The following is a 23,464-nucleotide window of genomic DNA, read 5'->3' as shown; positions in this document are numbered from 1 at the left end:
CTTGACGGTATCTAGTGCAAACTTTGTGAAGATAGCCCAACGTGTCTCACATAATCAACTAGAAAAGGCTTCGAGTGAGTACGGAAATTTGATATTCCTAGGAAAATGATAAAAGTGGAGATAGGTACCATGAAATGATACATGTAGAATTAATGAAATATATATATATATATATATACCCCATAAAGCCGTATGTCATTATACTCCAAAACTGTTTTTATCAAATGTAAATCATAAAAATGATATGAACTAAGTGAAACAAATTAAGTATGTGTGAAAATTTAACACTCCTATTTTCGTGGGTAGAATATTTTAACTCTCTGCTTAAAAAAATATCATTTCGCAAATGTGGTCATGTTATACGAAGGGTGCGAATTATTAATACATATCCATTGAATTAACTATTGATGCTATTGAAAGAGGTAATCTATCACAATCTCGAATTTATTTTTTCCGAAATAACGTTTGTTCGAATTTTCATTATCCCGAAAACAGAATTATAACGAAACCGTTGTTCTTTCAGGATATGTTGGATGTTTATCGCCAAGACACGATTAGGTTCGGTTAGGTTACGTTAAGCTAGGTTTAAAAGAAAAAAGCATTTTTCTCTCGAAATTACTTTCAAGGTTATGAAAATTCGAGCAACCGTTATTTCTGGAAAATGCTATTTCGGACTTCTGATAGGTAACTATTAAAAGAATGTTATGAGTTTTAAATAGTTTTCCTCTGAATTTCCTTTTGTGTGACGATGACAATCCGAACATGACTTTGTATTGGGATTTGAAAAACAGGTTCATGGACACGGCCAGACATTCTTTATAATAATAAAGAATGTCTGGCAGTTAAATGCAGAGATTTATAGCGACAATAGAAGCATCTACAGTAATCTATATGATCTGAACAGTACCTACTTCATGAATTATTTTTAGTGTTTCTAACATATTTTTTTTTATGTTGTAGATGGGGGCCAACATCACGTCAAGTATGATTCTTAAACGACAAGCATCCTTAGTCCAAACTGTCGAGTTTTATGCGTTCTTGATTGCATTTAATTCAAGATATCTGTTAGAGTATAAATAGAGAGCGAAGTGTGGAAATTAGATAGGTTTTAGGCTTCAGAGAAAGTCAATTCATAAAGGTGCTTCAAGGTCCTGATCATCAATGTTAAAAAGTTATAAACATATACATGAACGCTTGATAAATAATGAATATCTGTCCGTGTATTTTACCGGTGTTTGTTTGCTTCGTTTTATTTTACTTATTTATAATAAAGGTAAGAAATACTTTTAATGTTCAGTGATTTTTAAGATGACTGTATCTGAAAACATTGTAATCTTTATGAAGCATTTTAATCAGATTTACTGTACTTTGTTGTCAAAAGAAAAAACGCAAATCGACTTTATTCCTAAGATAGAAGAATAAAATTCTCGTAGCAGAATTTGAAAATCGTAGCGGAATTTGAAACCGTAGCTATGTAGAGCGTAATGTACAGTCATGTAGAGGTGATATCCAGATGACTGGCACACATCACGTCTTGTTACATGTTGTCAGTAAAGGTTATAGTGATGTACTAATGCATTTCCATGTCGGTGATATATCATGAAAATAAAAATAAGTTGTGAATAATTTTTGTTTGTGAAAATTATGCTATGAAATTGCTGATCAAAGCTTTTCGTACGTTGGGTTTTTTCAAAATATGTGTAGACAATCAATCTGTTTTCTACTGCATTTGGATGTAATAAGACAGTAAAAGAAGAAATAGGTCGTACAATTCTCGTCATCATAACTTCTTTATGTTTAGAAATAGAAATCCACGTCTTGTGAACTTTATTGATGCCTTTCAACAAATATGGAAGATAACTAAAATAAAATCAAGAGGGGCTGGGCTCACGACCGACGGTTGATCGGGAGACATTTACGTTGATCGATTTCCTTTATTATGGTAATCGGTCTCTACGTTACATTACCATCCAAATGGTACCTGTATGTTTCTGTCTCATGTCAAAAGTTTTTTTCGTCTTCTGGTATCTGATACGTTAAATGTCTTTAGTAAATTTTAAATTCTAAAATAATTTTCTTTATAATACGAGTTTAGCTAATACGTTAAATCACCATTAAAACGTTGTCTGGCATTAAAAATAGCGCTTGAAACAAAAGAATTTTAAACAGTTATTTGGTTCACCTTGTATCAATTTCCTTGTTTGAATGAATGAATGGAAAGTTCTTCATAGTGCAGATTAAAAAATACAAGCACAACACAAAAATATGAGTACATCAGATAAAGTTAATGTAGAATAGGCGGTTTTATTGTCTTTGTTGGACTTCAAAGCAAAGTTTATATAGGTATCTACAACATTAAGAGATGCAAAGGGTACGCAAGAACAGAAAACAAAAGATGAAAGTTTTTGTACATCTTTTAAGGCCCATATCTCAATAATCGTAATGATCCATCACCCGATCATATATATATTTTTAATGATACCATGTGATGGGACGTACAAGTCGTGCGCCTGGTGGTGTACTCAGTGCTTTGAATCACGAAGTTCTGAGGAGTACTGCCACTGCGTCCGTCACCCTGAGACATAAGTTGACAAGTCCCAGTAAATACACGTACACAAGTAAATTCACCAAAGTTAATCGTTACCGACATAAACGGAACAATGTGCCAGACAACCACACCAATTGCCGGGTCTCAAATTAGGGAATTCCCTGTATTACGAGTATTAGAGCGATGAAACTCACTCTTGGGCATTTTTTTTTAATAAAATATAAGTGCGCATTTGATCTAAATCTCACCTGATGGAAAGTGACGATGAGGTTGACGATGGTGCATACACACCTAAATAATGCCTATTACTAATAATGCCTAATGCATTTCCATGCCACAACCAATTTAGAAAAGTTCATTTCTCAATTTGGTTCTATCGGGAATCGAACCCGGGACCTCTTTTTAGTGCCCTAAGCCGTTTCGATCAGTCTCAAACGATGAATCGCGAAGAGGAATCGTCCCGTATATGGATGCCTTTAAACAATAACATTTACTATAGTTCAAACAAACTCAATTCATTTAGGGATGGGCAAATACTAGAGCATTCTTAACATACGAGGGAAAACGTGATGGGTTTACTTTCGTACTGGTGAAATGAAGAGCGCTTGGAATATTTTTCCACTTCACATGAGGGTAATTTATTCGTACAGATGGTTGAATGAGTACGTCCCACGGAATGATTAAAGTAAACACACCATCACCGGAGGGACCACTGTTATTGTGCGTTGAAATTTTCACAATGTAACGGTATTTTGAGGTGTTTTCTCATACAAATTTGATTGTGTTATATTTGTCGTCTTACCTTTGGCAAATATAACGCTTTCACAGTTGGAAAATACGCCTACAGGGGTGCAAAATGTTAGCTAGGTGTGGCTTAAGATTTCAAGATATTGTTTATATATCTTAGTCTGTAAGCGTACTAAGTATATTTTAGAGCCTATGCCGACGCCGTAAACGCGCGTCATCTGCACGCATACACGCCGCAGACGCGCTGTCGTCGCGCACATTTCGATAAAAGATAGTTTTAGATTATTTTTGTTTGTAAAATTCAAGTAGTTTTTTGAAATGAAGTTGTATGATGTTATCGTTGTTTTGATTATTTGAATGAAATTGTAAGTGTAAACTCTAGTGGAGTATAATAATAATTTTCAAATTGGGGCGCCTTTTTTACGTCGCGTCGTCGGCGCGTATAAAATGCGCTGTGTGCGTAGGCTCTTAAGTATTCGAATAATAATAACGCGCACACACTCATAGCCCGCACTAGGGAAACCCTGTATCGCAGGTGCCATGGACACACACATAGACAACCACAAATTATACCCAAACTTACGAGAGAAATAAATGTAGGCCATACAAATATATCTACCGGCACGGGAATTGAACCGGGGAACTCTTGTGGTTCAGCATGATAACCGTTCGGCCATGGAAGCAGTTTCGAATCGCAGGTTATGTTAAAGAGATGAAATTGATTTCCAGCGACAAGTTGCCCAAACACGTGTGCAAAGTGGATGTGGTACAGGGTGAAAAGCACGTCAAGCTTGACACTTAAGATTTAAATGCAACTCTATGCCGCTTATGCTGCTTACGATAAGAACGGTCCAAAGTACAAAGTGTCATTGACGTGCTCTTGACTGTACCTTATAGTCAGCCACGCTATTTTTCTTAAAGTAAATTGCATTTCCATCTAATATTTACTGTGACGTTACTATTGTTAACGTTCTTACAATGTTAACCACACTACCAATAAAAATTGATACACAAAAACAAAAATCTCCGTCAGTTATTTACAGATTTTTGAAATCATGTACTACTCACATAAGAGCTCTTTACATAAAACCCAATTTACTTTATCACTCAATCAAAGGGTATAAGACCCGTAACAGAAGTTAACAAAGTCCAAATTCAATAAAATAGTAGTTTATTAGGTAAAACGTTAACGTAGTTTACTTGTACAGTACCGCTGAGAGCGTCTGAGTGTTTGCACGAGCTTTGAAAACATTATGCCATGTGCACACAATTTTTTTAATCACTAAAATATATATACGCTAGTAGTAAAAAACCTTAAATAAAAATTTGAGAAACCAGCATCTGCAAGCCAATTACTCGTCGAGATCAATTTAATAATAATAATAATAATCTTAATCTTTTAGGCTTGGGAAAGGCGAGAGTGTAAAACAGTTATAAAAATTACAATAACGCACACACTAGCGTGACCCCGCACTAGCAACCACAAATTGCACCCAAAACTCACTAGAGAAATATTTGTAGGCCCTAAAAATTTTTCTCCCGGCCTGGGAATCAAACCCGAGACGTCTGTGTGGCATTCCGGCATGGAAACCGTCCGGACACGGATACAGTTAAATGTTAATGAGCTCTGCTGTTGGGTAGTCTGCAGACCAGGATAGGCTGCAGCATCAGATCAAGGTACTGTACCTAGGACGTAGCTAGCATATTATACATATTATTGTAAAATCATCGATTTACCATATTTATATTTATTCCATACCAAATTTGAAGTCGATCAGTAATAAATAAATAGTTATAACCGCAGTAATTTTTGGCCGTACTGTATCTATGTTATGTTTATCCTTTTTCTAATATTCAGTTACAATCTACCACTCCTATTTTAACTCATATATTATGTTCTCCTGGCTGAGTACGTTGTTCTGTAAGAAGAGCGCTACAGTGACTGTTATCACAACCGTATCTTGTGTGACACACCCACGGTATAAGTTCACAGGATCCAATTTTCAGTTTTGAACATCTAGTTTTTCTTGTGTTGGTATGCATACACAGATAAAGAATTTGCTGCTATTTATGTCGTTCCAAAAGTGTCTATATTCATTAATGAAAACAAGATGTTTTCTAAATAAAGTTGTTTTACAATTGCGTTCTTATGCGGTAAGTAAACACCTCATCGAGATTCAATTAAGTTAATTTTACCTGGATTAACTAAGTTAAAGTTAAGGTTTAAATTTAGATAAAAGTCTATAAATAGTAGTGGCGGATAAAGTCGCTGTTAATACCCGTGTAAGGGTGGATTTCACCAAATTCGAGTAAGGTTTATTCCAAGAATAAGACGCTATTTAAGTGATTTTAATTACTAGCGTTTTATTCTGTGTATTGGTATTATGTAAATGAGTACAGTATTATAGAAATGAGTACAAGCTATTATAAACTTGTGTTCAGCTGTTATAATTTGTATACGCTATAAAGCCCGAATTTTGATAAATATGATGTGAAATTTCCCATGTATTAAGTGTATTATTGTCATAATCCGAGAAATCAATATTTCTTAAACCTCATAATTTAATATACAAAACTCTGTAAATATAGGTCCAGTTTGTGGATTCTATAATTTCCATTAACAACTGTACATACATGTAGAAGCTTAAACTAAGAAAAGTGATAATTCCTTGTAGCAGTTTATGATACCTACTCATAAAGCAGTAGAGCTCTTTGTGAAAGAGTTCGTCCAGGGAAGTACTGCCACCTATTTGCCTATTTCTGCCGCCTATTTCTGCCGCCAAGCAGTAATGTGATAATTACAGCGTTCCGGTTTGGAAGCGTAAGGGTAACTGCTTGGCGTCAGAAATAAGCATGGTGACAGTAGTTCCCTGGACGAATTCTTCCACAAGGAGCTCTACTGCTACTAGACATTGAGATCCCAACCGCATCGGTTGTGTTTTTTATATTTAATGTTGTTATTCTCATATTTTATCCTAATTATAATGTTTTGAATTTGACGTACTTTTAGATAACATTAAAACTTCAAAAATACTGACAAAAATATTCATTCAGTAACTACAAAAAAATTTAGTTACAGTGAATACGCAGCTTAACTCCTGTCAGAATTGTCGTAGCAAAGTTTCATATCGGATTGAATGGTGTCGGGAATCATTGAGGCGTGTGCGGAAACGAGATGCACTCGGCATGAGTGCCGAGCGAAACGTTTTTAATTTTTTAGCCTTTTATTTTTTGGGAAACAATGCTCAGTAAGTGATTTTGATCGGTTCGTATAAACGTAAAAGGGTATCGCTTCAATAACGTAGGTTAAAACTTTATAATTAAAACTAATGCAATCGGAACTGAAAAAGGTACTTACTGTGTAACTATATTTTTTTGATGTGTCTCGTCCTACTTCTTGTTTCGGCTTTCGTAGTGTTACCTACTTAAGTGATTATGTCTGTATATTAAGTACATTTTGACATCAAAAATGATATTTTATTTCTACTTAGCGATGGAAAAATGTACGTTTTTGAAGCCCGTTTAGATTTAAACATTTAACAAGACTTTGTGAAAGCATTACTCAGCGGTAGGTTTCTTCATTTTTTACAATATCTACTGCACCACTATTATCGCAGCGTATATACGTCCACTACTACACATAGTTCTTTTCCAAAAACCGTCGGATTGATTTGTCTGACTTTGCTAATATCATCGGTGTACTTGATAGCACTACAGGCACACACCACGTTTTTCAGGCTGCCATTAAATTGTTTGTCAGTTACTTGATTAGCATAGACACTGCCACTTGATATCAATATGTACTATATTAAATGCATATTCATTAATATTAAAAATTTAAAAGTTCGTGCTGTCTTGACCGTTACATTGTCTATTTAAATAAAAAAGTCGTGTATTTTACAATAATAATAATTAATTAACCGACTTAAAAAAGAGGAGATTCTCAATTCGGCTGTTTTATGAACAGTTTCCGATGATTTTTTTGTTGGAAAGGGAGTACTTACTTACCGCCTGCTTGAACGAGGCGCCATCTTTCTTTTTGTCCATATATGGCGCCACTGAAAACCAGCGTAATGAGGCGTTCTTCAACGTCTCATTACAAAAAGCTGAGTGGTGACCGTTTTGGTAACATATAATGTATGATTGTGTTTGTTTTGTATTATTTATTGTAAAATGTTGCCAAATAAATTATTTTTCTTTCTTTCTTTCTTTCTTTACTTCAGTAGTGGTCCCGTTAAAATTTGAAGAAAATATGGCACAACTAAAGGTGGAAAGTTAGGGATGAATCCGGTTTATTGGACTTTCTTTCCGCTAACCGATTTAAATGAAACTTGGTATATAGATGTAATTCTACAAACTTTCGTGGCCGGTTATTTTTTTAATAAAAAAGTTATTATTATTTTTACAATAACACAGAGATCTAATAAAAAGAAAAGATAACAATTCTTTATACCAGTTCTCGAATGATAAAAATCATTCATATACTTTTATTTTTTTCAGTTTTAATATCTTGGTCATTGTTCGGTTGTTATATGTGTGTGATTTTATTACCTACGTCCCACTTTTGAGCATGACCCTTTGCGGATTAATTAGATTGGATGTTTACCAAGCAGAGTTTTACAACTTCTCAGACATGTAAGTAGTGACTCGTTACAAACTAAAAACAACTAAGCACGAATGAACAAACAACATTCTCGCTTAAATTTCAACGTGCATTAAACATTTCATAGGCATTGAAACGATTATAAGGACTCACAAAGAGCCCATATTTTAAAAGTTGCTTGTTGCATGAATGAGTTTGGTTAGCGTGAATTATCCTCTCATATTGAAGGGTAACTTTTGTTCTTTAGAGAAACTTTCTATAGAAGGAAAAATATAATTATATATAATTATAGATTTATCGACGCGAGACGTGGTCAATTACAAAGAAAGACAATGTGGTGCTGGAGGCGAATGAAAAAAATCAAATAAATTGAGAAGATATCAAATGAAGAAGTTTTAAAAAGGCTTAGGGAAGAAATAAGTCTTTTGAATACAATAAAGGAACAGAATGTGAAAATGTTTTTATTCACAAATTTAATGTTTAAATTTGTGAGAATTGTAATTAAGGGGAAAATAGAAGGAAAGATGGAAAGAAGTGAACAAGACACAACGTATATTTGTCTGTCATTAAAACTGTCAAATGGCCGCTTGTAAGTTAACCCTTGATCATGACCCTTTTAACCCTTTTAGTAGCAGTAGGGTTTCTTGTAAAACAAGGAGGTCGTATTGCCACCTTACCTATTTTTGCCACCAAGTAGTAATGTGAGCATTACTGCGCTTCGGTTTTGAAAGGTAACTCCCTGTCGGGGATTTCCCACAGGACTGCAGCATGGATACCTTCAAAATGGGTTTGAAAAGGGTCCTGAAGCTTTGGCAACGCGCTCGTGAAGCCTTTGGTGTTGCAGGCGTTCATATGCGACGTTGACCGCTTTCCATAAGGCGGGCCGGATGTTTGTTTGGTATCTAAATAATATAAAATACAAAAAAATTGGTAAGGGTGTTCGTGAAGTTACAGGGGCATGGGACTTTTCAACTTATGTTTCAGGGTAAAGGGCGCAGTAGCAGTGCCCCTTAGGTCTTTGAGATTTAAAGCACTGCAACTGTTATGGACTGGCGTGACGCTTACTACCAGGCGTACGACCTGTTCGTTCCGTCACTTGGTACCATAAAAAAATTAAGCGTGAAACCGCTGTGAAGTAAAGGGAGGAGAATAAAAAATTACGTCGTAAGAAACATGGATAGTTATATTAATTAGTAAATAATAAAGAATGTTTATAAAAAATCTTGCTGTACAATGGTTATCATACATTTTACTACCAATATTGATAGAAGCAAATCGTTACATTACTTTCTAAATGTGTTTTCTAAGGTTTTCTATGTTACCAAGTTTCAGTGCAACGTCAAAATACTCGGTTGTTGCTGTTTTGAAATAAGATGTTGGTATCAAAGTTATACGGTGCAATTTGGTGCCGTGCCATATACTGCAGTATTTCATATGCAAACCCGGACTCACGGTGGACCGAACTTTGAGGTAAACTTGGCTGGATTTTACCTGCGGTAGTGTGGCCATTCTGTTTGGTGTTTTATGCATATTTCTTTAGTTTCTCGTATCAAGTAACATAAAAGTCCTATTTTAAGCTCCAAACCTTGTTATATGAGTTTTCTGTAAGAGTATATACATAGTAAGTTAAATAGGCAAGACAAACTTAATACATTGTATTAAGAGTGTCTTTTATTTGTTTGGACAAACCGTCCAATTAGGCAGAGCCAACTTCGAGAAAGAGGGCAATCGTCGAATCCGACTCGAGTGGGCAGCTTTCGGGAAGCTCCCGGACGTCTTCTCGTCTGCAATACCGCAGTCCTTGAAGACAAAAGTCTTGGAGCAGTTCGTGTTGCCAGCGATGACCTACGGCTTAGAGAGGTGGTCACTTACAATGGACCTCATAAAAATGCTCAAAGTCATTCAATGAGCTATGGAGCGAGCAATGCTCGACATTTCTCTACGTGAACGAAACAGAAGTGAGAAGATCCGTAGAAGAACGAAAGTCGTGTCGGTGACTCAAAGGATTAGAAATATATAGTCTGGAAATCTTTGGGGGAGGCCTATGTTCAGCAGTGGACGTCTTCCGGCTGATATGTTGCGAGCATTTGTGTAAGATGTACTTAAGTTTAGTGCAAGTGGACATAAGTATAATAAAAGAAAAAAAAATGCTGGAAGTACAATGGACAAGAGCATGTCAAGTTTCACACAAAAATATTAAATTGAACTCTATGCAGCTTGCTATAAGAGCGGTCGAAATTTCAAAGGGTCAATCTTGATGCGATCTTGACTGTACAAATGCTCTACATAATGATAATAATAATAATAACCCCGCACAAAGGAAACCCTGTATCGCGTGTGCCATGGACACACATAGACAACCACAAACTACATCGAAACTCACGAGGGAAATAAATGTAGGCCATCCAAATATTTCTCACGGTCCGGGAATCGAACCTGGGACATTTTCACGGCTGTCCAGCATGATAACCGTTCGACCACGGAGGCAGTTATAACGTAATAAATATGTTTTTTTTTGCCCCGCACTAGTTTGTTGTGATATCCGAAAAATATCGATATTTCTTCTAATTTGCTATTTTGTTATTACCTCTGCTGAGTCATAACGACGGTTGCTAAAATACACCTTTGCCTTCTTAGATGGACGTCACAGTCGCTATATTGTCTGATATTATACTTGCATATACTAATTTACTACTTATTATGTAAAATTATGAATGAATGAATGAATGATTGAATGAAATATTCTTTATTGCACATAAAATTACAATTAAAATACAATACAATAGCTTAAGTATAATAGTAGTAGTAAGTCAATGTGCAACAGGCGGCCTTATTGCTATGTAGCAATTTCTTCCAGGCAACCTTAGGATAGACATTTCGGATATGCAAAAGGGGTGCAACCAAAGAATATCATCATAAGTACACTACATAATAAGTAATAATAAAAATATATACATATCCATAGATTAATATACATATACATACAAATAACAATAATATTATTAATACATACATAACAATAAATACACAATAATATTAAATGCTTTTATACTTTTAATAGAAAAAGAAAAATGAAGTACAAATGTAGGAAATAAATGAAAGGATAGTAGAGAACAGACGAAATTTAGGAGTTGAGGAAGTGATCCTTGACACGTTGTTTGAAGGAATCAAGAGAAGGGGATCGTCGAATCGATTCAGGGAGAGAATTCCACAATCTGATCGCAGAAATGGTAAAAGAGTTCAGAGGAGCGAAGGGGACGACAGAGTGTAGAAGAGTGGAAAGTAAAGCGATCTTTAAGATAAGAAGGCGTAAAGGGATAGAACAGAATTGAATAGAGAAGTGAAAGAATATGAAGATCTCTACGCCGATGGATGGGCAGCCATTTAATTTGTGCGCGAAATTGGGAGACATGGTCAAATTTACGTAGTCCGAAGATGAACCTAACACACATATTTTGGAGCCGTTCCAATTTATTGAGCAGAGTTACTGACAAATCTGGGTAGCAAACATCTGCATAGTCCAGTATCGGGTGGAGAATGCTCTGGGCCAGAGTAATTTTGGTTTTAGTCGGCAAAAAGTTTTTAAGCCTTCTCAGAGAGAAATGCGCACCAAACACCTTCCTGCTAACCTCAGCAACTTGCGGCTTCCAAGTCAGACATTTATCAAAAATTACCCCCAAATTCCTGACTGTATCCAAATAAGGAATACAGACACCATCGAAAACCACAGGGGGTAAGGAGGCTAGATTTAGACGAGAATTGAACCAAGTGCTACCTATAGTAATCGATTGTGTTTTGGATGGATTAACTTTAAGGCCAAAGGACTGACTCCATTGACGAATGGATTCAAGGTCCACATTGGTAGTACTAATGGCACGTGGTAAGTCTTGAATAGACGACTGGGTGTAAATCTGGAGGTCATCAGCATAAAGATTATATCATTTTTTAATTTATTTTAGCTTGTGGTAACCCCCGTTAAGTATCAAGTTGGCAAAAATATATCCGCGGTTGGAAAAACAAGTGAATCAGGGGCTACAAAGTCGTAACATAGTTCTAGTTGTCCCCGACCTCATTTTAAGGTTCCCAAATGCACTGCTAAGAGAGACTTCAATAGAACGCGTGGTAGTTAGTTGTAAGGATGGTTAAAACTATTCTCAAAAGTTAGATACCTTACACATCTTTCAAGAATTAAAATAACCGTAATTGATAGAATCAGGTGTTACTTTGCGGAAGTCTATGTTAATAAAAATTGAAATAAATGAAGAGTATATTTTTGGTGGTGGTGTCTGTGACTGTAGTTGCGCTAGTGTTTTTTTTTTATTGATTTTATGCGGTGTGAAGGTGAGAATAACTGCTTGAAAAAATATTCAACACAAGGGCAGTTATTTCGCACGATATAACCATCACTGGGTTCGTTGATAAGAAATATTAATAATTTGCTTCCATTTTTCTTAAATTAACCGTTTCCGGCAAGTTAGGGCCAGCGAGAAAAAGCGGACGGCATTTATGCCCGCCCGCGCACACTGATCAGGGATATCGCTTACGATGCCGATGCGTTCGCTAGCGTACCGCAGAATCCGCCGGAATGTCGCGGCGTTAGTCGATGTGATACCGGTCGCTCAGATTTGACTCCGTTCCACTAGCGACTACGCAATCTGATACCGGTGCATTTCGGTGGATTCAAACGCATATTGCCACCTCGCGTCAACGTATCCTATAGCATGTGCTTCAATACCATAGACAAAAATGCGATGCGATTCTTATTTATACCTTATTCCAATTGAAATGCTGTATTTAGATGCTTTCCCGTCTGCCGGTTTGCGTTGACCGTTAGTTTCATTACTTTTCCTTTACTGCTAAAAGCAAGTGAATATTGTAATCATTGTAACAATCTGCTAATACGACAATGACTCAGTGGTGTAAGCTCCTCGGTGGTAATCAAACTCAGAATTCGTTAGTTCTCTAAATTTCTTATTTTGCCTTCATTACTCACACATTTTTAGGATTCTGCAGTTAATCTAGGAGCAACCATTTCAGTTTCTTTTTTTTTCCTATCTGTCCGTCTGTATTTCATCCGTTTATGGGCCTATTGCCGTGAAATTTGGTGTAAAATCATATTATATTGATGACTAAAAATAGAAATAAAAGGATTTTTTGCTCCTTCCGTTCTAGGAAAAAGACAACAACAAAAAACGAATTAGGTACGCCTAACCATCATAAAATTTGTTCTTATTAGAGAACATTACCGGTAAACAAAAATATCACCGCTTTTCTTGGAGAACAAAACGTTAAAGTTCGAAACGAAATTCAATTGCGAAAATTGCACGGGAAAATTCCTCGTGTTGTTGCTATGAAAATTCTTGCAATTGTTTATTAATACGTAGTAAACTGCATAATGGGAATCGGGAAATAATTTTCCACCACAAAAGCCAGCTAAAATATTCGGGCATAAAATACAACCGGTATTTCGCCGCAATACATTTACATGGGTTGTATTGTCTTTATGCGAACACATATTTTGGCGAGCTATGTACAGCATCCCAAAAATATCAAAATGAAACTACATTTATATTCCAATGGCAAGTTTATATTTGTATGTAAAAAAAACTAAACTACCTAATTTATGAATGTAAACGAACAGTTTTACTCAACTAAAGGAACAATTAAAAAAAAGGAAAAAAATATTAATGAGCAAAAAATTTCTTATAATAAAATTTATGTTGCTATTGTACCTATGAATTCTGTGTAATAATATATTCAGGATGCTGTTACAGCTGCCACACTTCTGCAGTGTATCGCGAATGTTCGTTAAGAGCGATGCCACACGGGCGTTGACGGTGCGTTGCGTCGTCGCAACGCTGTGATTTCAAGGCACCGAGGGTTACACGAGCAGAAAGTTTAAGGAGACTAGTATCATGACTGCGGCATCACAGTACATTTACTCAAATATTTTATAATAATAATATACATAATTTCAATAAGAAAGAAGATATCCATAATATTAACCTTAGAGCTAAGTCCAAACTCATGGTACCACGATTTCGTTTAACCAAGGTAAACAACTCTTTTATGGGGAACTGTATACGTTTTTACAATAAGATTCCGGAGCATATATTAAGTTTATCATTTCCTAAGTTTAAAAACTACATTAAAAATATTTTGATCGAAAAATCATATTACAAAATTGAAGACTATGTGTTAGATAAAGATGTATGGAAAGACGACATGGCTCCAGAATCCACACAAATTTGATTCAAAGTGTATTCCGTAGAATTTAAGTTTATTTGAAAAGAGCAATCCCTAGAGTTTCTTGCTCGTTCTTCTCAGGGAGGTCAGCGTAGTGAACGAGCAGTAGCTTAAATGTGACGTTTTCAAGTGTAAATTTATTTTACCTATGGAATAAATAATCTTTGACTTTGACTTTGACTTTGACTTTGACTTTGACTTTGACTCTGACTCTGACTTTGACTTTGACTTTGACTTTGACTTTGACTTTGACTTTGACTTTGACTTTGAGCAATGCGGTGTCGTAACGAAATGCCACTTACTTCCGTACAGCACTTTACCTGCTTCGTCTCCTGGCCCCTTGTCCGATGTTACGTTACGTCTTCGCGCGCTGTTTCAACGCACCAGGTGGCATATAGTCTAATTTATAATGTAGTATAACGCAGCATAATAGCTCTGGCATTGCAGTGCCTACGCAATGCATCATGTAGCATCGCTTTATCGCTCGTGTATGGTTGAAGCTATTATGTGAAAAATAGGGACTTCCCTGATACGCAAAATTAGTTGCAGCATGAGTGTCATTGCATTCAGGGTCCAGGGATCCTTTCATGAGGACTGGACCCGAATGTATATTAATTTATACAAAAAGAATAGTTATTTGACAAAATAACCCTATTTTTCAGTATTCTGTAACTAAGTCTTATGGAGGAAGGTCCGAATTAAAAACAAAATTGATATAATTTTGATTATTTTTAATGTAGCGTCTGATATTTGAAAAAATAATTACCACATCGTGAAATACAAATGTTTAAGGAAACCGTTGACATGACATTACTGACAGAAAAGTCAGTGTCAACTTTATTTCATCTACTTTTTTATATCGTGAATTAATTTGCTATTTCGGGAATCTCGTGATGGTTAATTTTTGCAAAATGGCTGCGCTTGTGTTGAATATTGTTTTTCAACTAAAGCGCTACTATCTTTTTTCAACACACATACTCATAGCCCCGCACTAGGGAAACTCTGTCACAATACAGAGTAAATTTACAATACAGAATAAATTTGTGGTAACAAATTACACCATAACTCACGAGATAAATGAATATAGGCCATACAAATATTAATTTGCTTCCATTTTTATATCTTGATACCGGAGAATCCCGACTCGAACTTGCGGTCTTTGGAACTACGAATTTACAGTTTTTATTTACAGAAATTACAGTCTCTTAATTATCGTAAATGGCATAAAGCACAGTTTTCAGAGCAAAATATTTTCGTTTATGCATTTCATAACTCTTGCTAACTAAATTATAAAAAGGTAGACGTAAACTATTAATAGAGAATGTTCCCTGTATAAAACTTACATAGTTACGATAGCAATATCAGATACGGCACTTGGTAAAGAGAGTAACGATTTTTCACCCCATTTTCTATCTATAGTCACCCCGAACAACACAACTTGGATTTATTAAAACCAGAGTGAGAAAGCATATTCTTGGTGAGCGCATTCCAGTGTCGTACACATCTTCACTTCAAGCCACATTGCAGACATCTGTTAGTTAGGGAGTTACCACATTTATTAAGGCGGAACTGGCTTGAGCCAGTAAGGAAAAGATATCTAATATTAATAATTCATAATATATTTGTTTATTTTCCCCTACAATAAATTATTAAAAACGAATGGAACAGAGCTTAAATATTAATGTTTGTGAGAAACAAGAGCTTAAATTAGTCCATACGAATATTTCTCCCGGCCCGGGAATCGAACCTGGGACCTCTGCGTGGGAGTCCGGCATGGTAACCGTTCTGCCACAGAGTCAGTTAGTTTGTTTGTATGCGATAGAAGCAATAAGATTCGACGGTCTCGGTGTCACAATGGTGAGCACTGGATGAGGAGGTCGCGGTTTCGATTCCTGATAGGACCAATTTTGGAAATGCACTTTTTTAATTGCCCCAGGATAAATTCCGTTGCTCTGGTACTCATAATACAGAGCATTCCCTAGTTTGAGACCAGGCGTTGTGGTTGTCTGTCACACTATTATTAGTATGACCGGCTAATTGTAATTACGTGTCGGTAAATATAGTGACTACCTTATTATTAATTTTCAAAAAATATATGTCGTCATGCTATATAATGTGATAGTTTTGATTTCTTTTTTGCATACAGTCGAACAGATTGCATTAGTAAGAAAATAAAAAATATAATCGTCTTCAGTCACATCTTTGTGTATCACGTCATTGTTAAGCCCCTAAGTCTCCGTTATAGAATTTTGTTTATCTGACTCGAGTAAAGGCTTTGTTGGCAAAGGCATGCGATAAAACGGGTCGCATGGGCTGCCCTGAAACATAAAGGGACTGAAATAAAGGAATATTTGCGATACCAGATACACTTGATTGATGATACCGCTATCAGGCGCTGTATGTTATAGTAAATTTTTAGAATCGTTATGTTATGTGTTGAGCTAAATTTATTAATGGACCTTTGGTGTACGCTGTGGTGGAAATTCCGGCAAATTTGTAATATGAACAAACAAAAAGTCCGTGTCTACTAAACAGATACTATGTTATATTGTTATGTTAATATTTGATAATAAATAAAGGCTCAATGTTCTATATATAGAATTCGTATTGGAAATTGGAAATCCTTAGAAAGTGGCTGTGATGACGTCAGTGATATTTTGTTATAAAAAGATAAAAGCAGATATATTATAAAGGAATTAGCTTTTTATTCCACTGCGCAAAAGTTTTTAGAACCTTGTCGTTAAAAGTATTTGTTTATGTTGTTGGGTTCTGTCAAATTTTATTAATGTGCTAGACAACGACACCAATTACCTGGTCTGAAATTAGGGAAACAGGTACTCCGTGGAGGTAGGCGTTGTGGTGTAGTTGTGTATGGACAATGCTCTGTGTGGAATAGTAATATCTATAAAACGAATCGTGTGTGGTAAGTGTATAATACGCGTGAAGTCTTAGAACCAGAATTATAATGTGTGTTAGTTCTTCTTTTCATGAACATGGCAGGCTGTAGCAGAATATCAGCGGCGCTTGCATCCTCCGCCATTTTGTGTAGAGCTACAGACCTTTTTATGTTTTTATCTACTTAAGTAGCAGTAGAGCTCCTTGTGATAGAGTTCGTCTGGTTACCTATTTCTTCTGCCAAGCAGTAATATCAGCAGAAGAGCAAGGGTGCTTGTGAAATTACAGCCACGTATCTTTCTTGACAAACGTCGTAATGCAAATCTTGGTATAATCATAAATGCTGGTGAAATTATAGGCACATGGGACTTGTCAACTTATGTCTCAGGGTGACGGTCGCAGTGGTAGTGCCTCTCATATCTTTGCGATTAAAAGCTTTGAGTGCCACTGCAACAATGCACAAGCGTGTAGATTACCATCAGGCGCACGACTTGTTCGTCCCGTCACTTGATATTATAAAAAAAAAAACACTGTGTAGAGCTTGTATTTATTTTAACGTTTAATGTGTTGAGATAAATAAACGATATTACTATTATTATTAATTCCTTTGCCTGGCCGGGTCAATGTAGAAAACTAACATTTCAATATTGTCTCAAAGGCAAAGTCAAAATCACCTTTATTTTATAGGTAAGCCAATTACAATTGAATTTGTCATATTGATTTAACTGTACTCATTCGTAAGGCAAATTCCCCTGAGAAGAATGAGCAAGAAACTCTAGGGGTTGCTCTTTGTAAATATACATTTGAAGACATTTATCATTTACAATATTTATTTAAAACATCTTAGATCGAGAATACCTGCAAGAGTTAAATGAGTCACTATCACGAAATTTTGTCATCCAAGTACGCAGAACTGTTTTAACCTTTAGAATAAAGTTATTGTTTCACTATAGTTTTAAACCTAGTCAATGGCAAATTTTGAATATCACCCGGAATTTTGTTATAGAAGCGTATACATTGCCCCTTAAATTAAATCTCGGCTCAGGATGTTTATGGTTTCATTGTTGTTCCCGATTTTCATAACACAAGTTATTTAGATCCTTATTTTAGGATCAAAGCAACGTATATGATGTTGCCTAATATTTATTTATAAAATAAAAAATTTGGTTCTACCGGGAATTGAACCCACCTTAAAGCTCCACGTCCTACGTTCACAGTGCAAGCCGCTGGGCCTATGGGGTTGTGAATAATTACGTATTAGGGTATCTTTGTCCTAGATCGATTCAGATTCATTGACAACGAACGAATTTTATCGACATAGCCAAAGGTGATAATCAGCAGAAAGTGGAAATGGGGATAAAAAGGGCGCTTGAGTGGATAACCAGGGAAGGGTATAGAAGCATAGGTAGGTAACCGATCCACTGATCTGACGACCTTGTCAAACTGGCGGAGAAAAATTGCATGAGGAAGGCACAAGACTGGAAGGAATGGCGTGCATTGGAAGAGATCTACACTCAGTAGAGAAGAAAAGGAAGTATTTAAATGTGTCTTAGGACAGAGTCGTAACTTTTTTGAATGAAATAAATATAATTAAATCAGTTACAGTAATATACAATAAAGTAATGCTAAGAATTATGCATATAACAATAAAAACACAACAAGAACATTGAACCAGGTGACTATAAATATCACAACGGGAGGTCTTTCTATTAATGTTATTAGGCGGTTAGAATAACGAGCCAACAAAAGAATGTCAGCGATACAGCTCGCAACGTGAATACCAGTACATTATAATTGAATCTTGCATAAGATTTTATCATCACTCAAATTAACTTATAAAAAAACATGTTAATTATCTTTTTGATACCTATTTAATTTAATTAACTACTGTATTACATAGCACACTATTGCGCTAAGGGAGTCCCTACACTTATTTTACGTAGTATCGGCTTGAGCCTGTTAGAATAAGTTTTACGTCCATTCGATTCTGACCTTTCATTCTATATGGATACAAAGCTTTTTTGACCTGCTTCAGGCCTATTCAGAGACATGCGATGTTCGCTACCGCTGAGGGTGGCGAAAAATACTGCGCGGTATCTCGAAGGGTATTTGTATGAAATTCCACGGCTAGAGCGAAATCGAATTATCAACACTCCGCAAATCGATTAGTTAACATATGTAGCTGAAGGGCTCATTTGCGATCTTGACGTCGAAACAGTCAAACGATAAGTTTATAAGATTATAATGTTACGCACGGTTATGTCTTATTCACTGACGGCACATAAGTGATTATCTAGACGGGCACAAAGTAAAAAGAAACAGTTTCTTTACCCACAGTGGTACCGCTATCTGCCTAGGTTTAAACAATAGGAATACCACATACCAACTCAGATTTCGCTGTCCACAGCGGTAGCGATTATCGCGTATTTTTGAACAGGCCTTTAATGCGATTCCATGTTGCTAAGTCTGGTGATTGCCTAACTTGTTACAAATTTTGATAACGATTTTTAATCCAAATATGCAATCGGTATACAATGTATATGTACATAAATTTTCATTACACGTCCGGAATAACTTTATAAAACGCCTAGGCATTGCATAATTACATGGTTTGAATAATTATGTAATAAAGGCTTTCCGTAAACCTATTACTTAAGAGGGAGTGTTAATGAAGGTTTTTGGAAACAATTTAAGAACTAAGCATTTGTGTACTTGAGATGTGTTTTAGAATATAAAGTGCGCCATTGGCGATGAAGCTGCCGAGCTTCGATAACTTCGATGATTTTGTCATCCTCTTTCTATTGACGGATATAAGTGCAAGCAGGGACCTCACTCTTATATATTTTTTTAAATGATACTAATGTATATTGTTGGCATGCCACGAATTCGCCATATGCGTTTTGTTTCATCTTTTTTTATAATACCAAGTGACCGGACGAAGAAGTCGTTGGCCTGGTGGTAAGTGACACGAGGAGGTCGCGGGTAGTGGTTGGATGCGGAAAATGGGTGATCGGGCACTACTGCGTACACTTGGGGAGGTTTATGTCCAGCAGTGGATTGCAATAGGCTGATTGATTGATCAATTAGCAATATTTGGATTTCATACTATATCGTTTAATACAATGGTTTCGCGTCCACCAGCGTAATTTTGACCGATTTTCGTTGTGTCGCGTGTCTGAGGTCCCAGGTTCGATACGCAATGGGATGCTGGGGTCTCCTTTTGCGAGGATATAATGTCATATAAGGAGACCGCAGCAAGTGCTAGGAAGAAAGACGTTCATCCGGACCAAATCCGGTGTAGAAGGTTGGGGGGTCAGCGAAGACGTTACAATCTTCTCCTTCCCCCTTCAGCTGGTCCAGGGCACAATGTTGCCCGTCTGAGGAGGTACCCAAATGCACTCGGGTATCCCCCATAACGTCCTCACTTTCCCCGCGGAAAGGGACAGCCACCGGGGTGAGTGGCGAGTCGTAACGGTATCCCACCAGCTGGCACAGGTGGGTGAGGGTACATACACAGGTTTTTAGTGGGTAGGCTTCCGAGGATCCATCGGGCGAGCTTGTATCGCCGGGTGGATCAATGGAGGAGAGTCCCACATAACCCCGCCATGTCATCGCCCCCGGCGGGGTATGCGTAACGCAAACAAGGTTCGACCCAGCCGGGTCAATGTCGAGTCGTTGTTTCCAAATTCCATAACACAAATACTTTATGGTTACTTACTTTGGAATCAGAGTAATGTTAACATGATATTGTCTAATATTTATTCATATGTATGTTACGTTTTTGTTGAAGGTAAAAAAGTAAATAATTGTATTGCGGTCAAAATATGACCGCAATATTATTATTTACTGCCTTAAATATACGCAGATAGTAAGTATGATAAAAAATATGGAATAATTTTTATTTGCAGTAATTTTACAAATGGCTGAAGTCACAAAATTACTTACAAGTTTTTCGCTGTAACAGAAAAATGTGAGATAAATAAACAAAAATATTTCTGTGAACTTCCCATTAAAAAGTTACAAAAATGTCGCTTGGCATCTTCGAAGTTTAGAAAAGTTCTGTACCTCTAGTTATAAGACAATTAGGTAAGTTAGAGACGAAAAACGATACTTAAAGTTGATACGACTTAATAGAAAAGTATTTTGGCTTATTGCTGTGTTTTCTTTTGTTATTTTTAAAATGTGTAGGTTTTTAATGATAACGGTCGATATAATATCAGTCGAATCTACACTTATATAATTGCTACTGACTAAGTTTGTTATACGTGTTTATTACTAGTTAGACATTTTTTTAAGTAAACTTTCTATAGGGTTACATTAATGTACTGTCAGCAAAGTTGACGCCTGACTGCCTTAACGAATGAAGTTTTTGAAAATTGAAAAAAATTAAATTAGCCGCTTATAAAAGCGCTACAGTGGTGCTGTAGTCGTGCCACTAATCATTTCCAGTAACTAAAATATTTAGAAACGCAGTAGTAGCGCCACTGCCGTGACACGCGCGCACCATTTTTGCAGTTATAGTTAGTGAATTAAAATTAATGAAAATTACTAAAGCGCTACAGATGCTGCATTACAGTCGCGTCACTGCAGCACTTCTAGAAACGTCTAATTTGAAGGCGCCATAAAGTTTATTTTTGCGTGTAAGCAACGGCGGTCTGCACTGGCCATTTGCAGCTAGCTTGTTCTTGGCAACTAACAGCGCTAAATGCCTGGTTCATATTATTAATAAATACAAAAGTCTTTGACAACAAAGGGTCAACGAAATAAGGGACCTCTCTCCCGAACAATTTGTTTTGGGACTGGTAAAGCTTCAACTTTGTTGATAGTACGTTGACATTTTTAAATAATATATCATTGCGTATATTCTGATTCTCATTAAATTAATAAAATTCATTAAAGTACTTACATGAAATGCTCCTCTGATCAATGGTCCAGCCTGGCCCACATACAACGTAGATGCAGAATCAAATACCAATTCAACTGGGTTTCTCTTCACAGTCACCGTATCAAACTCGTGACAATTCAAAAACAATGTAACATTATCCGTCGTAACTCTCAGTGCAAATCTACTCCATTTCTTAGAAAATGACGGAACAACAAAAGACGCTATCGTCTGCGACAGAGCATATACGTTCGGATCTGTATACAAAAGAGAAATATTTGTCAAGCCAGGTCCAGATGGAATGAGTTGGACTCCTAATTGAACTAGAGTTTCTAAAGGATTCACTACGGAGAATAAAAATCCTCCATCTTTATTAGCGGGTCGAACAGTGGCTGTTATAGAAAATTCTGAATAAAGTTTCTCAGGCATGAAAAGACGATATGGGGATTTGATATCAGAGCCAGGTTTGAGGCCATAGGCAGGGAAGCCATCGAGTCCTTCGTCGAAGTATTGCGTCTTTGGATTGCTGAAGGGAACTCCGATGGCATGTAGCAGGTCATATTCGGGAACATCTGTGAAAATACAATTAATAAATGTACTTTTTATTTCGAAATATACTAGTCTATAATAATATAATAGTCTTAAACTACGGAATCTTATCAAGTTTGTAGGTTTTCGCGATTGTTACTCATAGAAACTATTTGTTTCGTACGTTTTTTTTTAATTTGTTTATGTTTTCAAACAAACCAACGCTTTGAGTCCTCTACAGGTCTCATGATCACAGCTAACTGGTATGTTTCAGAAAAAAGAACCAATTAATAAGCGATTTCGATTCCAAAAAATAGTTTCATTAATTTTTATAGCTGTAAAGATATAAAAATATTCGTCAGTTACGAATTAAAAGCTTGGTAAGTAAGTATTTGAAAAATTCAAGTTTCTTTTAAATTAATCTTTCGATAAAAAAACTATTTTTTAATTCTAGCAGTCAAGGTTATTTAAATTTTGGTTTTGTTGAGAAAAAAGTGTGAAAAGACAAATCAAAATTATCTCGTCACATAAGATTTCATAAAGAATGTGATAACGGTAAGTAATTATTTATAGATAATCTGTAAACACTACACTTTTACGGCTTCTAAAAAGCTTTTCGCAAACAAAATACGAGAACCTTAGTAAAAAACCAACCCCATTTGTTCGTGTAAACAGTCCAAACAGCGGCTATTTTCGTGTTTCAACCCTTCGCGAAGTAAAGCATAAAATTAAAATAGAGAATCGTCGACGAAGGCACTTTGTGCGCAGATTGTTTGGAATGAGGCGCAATTAACGCAGTGATCACTGAGCTTTGTGCGGTAAAATAGCATAGTTACAGCGGGAATAGCAACACAACGCATGAATGGGATTGTTGACATACAATACATACAAGGAGTGGGTTTATGCCCAATTTTAATTTTTATATAATACGAACTTACGATATTCATTTCTTAAATATCGTGACGTTTTAAGTGTTACCATGATATTAATATATTTTTGTGAAAATAACTACTTT

The 23,464-nt window shown here is 36.1% G+C and overlaps 1 protein-coding gene across 1 annotated transcript in view; it reads right to left on the bottom strand.

The window, feature by feature from the left end:
* Positions 1-8,107: 8,107 nt before the first annotated feature.
* The window catches only part of LOC113234041 (collagen alpha-1(XV) chain-like), a 204,125-nt gene continuing 188,768 nt past the window's right edge, over positions 8,108-23,464 (bottom strand). The window contains exons 3-6 of the mRNA XM_026469265.1: positions 21,946-22,493; positions 20,985-20,994; positions 8,675-8,800; positions 8,108-8,154 (exon numbers count right to left, since the gene is read on the bottom strand). Coding sequence (XP_026325050.1) covers positions 8,108-8,154; positions 8,675-8,800; positions 20,985-20,994; positions 21,946-22,493 — 731 coding nt within the window. The remainder of the gene's footprint in view (positions 8,155-8,674; positions 8,801-20,984; positions 20,995-21,945; positions 22,494-23,464) is intronic.

Source organism: Hyposmocoma kahamanoa, unplaced genomic scaffold (genome assembly GCF_003589595.1).
Source record: "Hyposmocoma kahamanoa isolate Upper Pololo Valley unplaced genomic scaffold, ASM358959v1 81, whole genome shotgun sequence".
Lineage (NCBI taxonomy): Eukaryota > Metazoa > Arthropoda > Insecta > Lepidoptera > Cosmopterigidae > Hyposmocoma > Hyposmocoma kahamanoa.
Note: the sequence above shows the minus strand (reverse complement) of the source record. Positions and strands in the feature narration are given on the sequence as shown.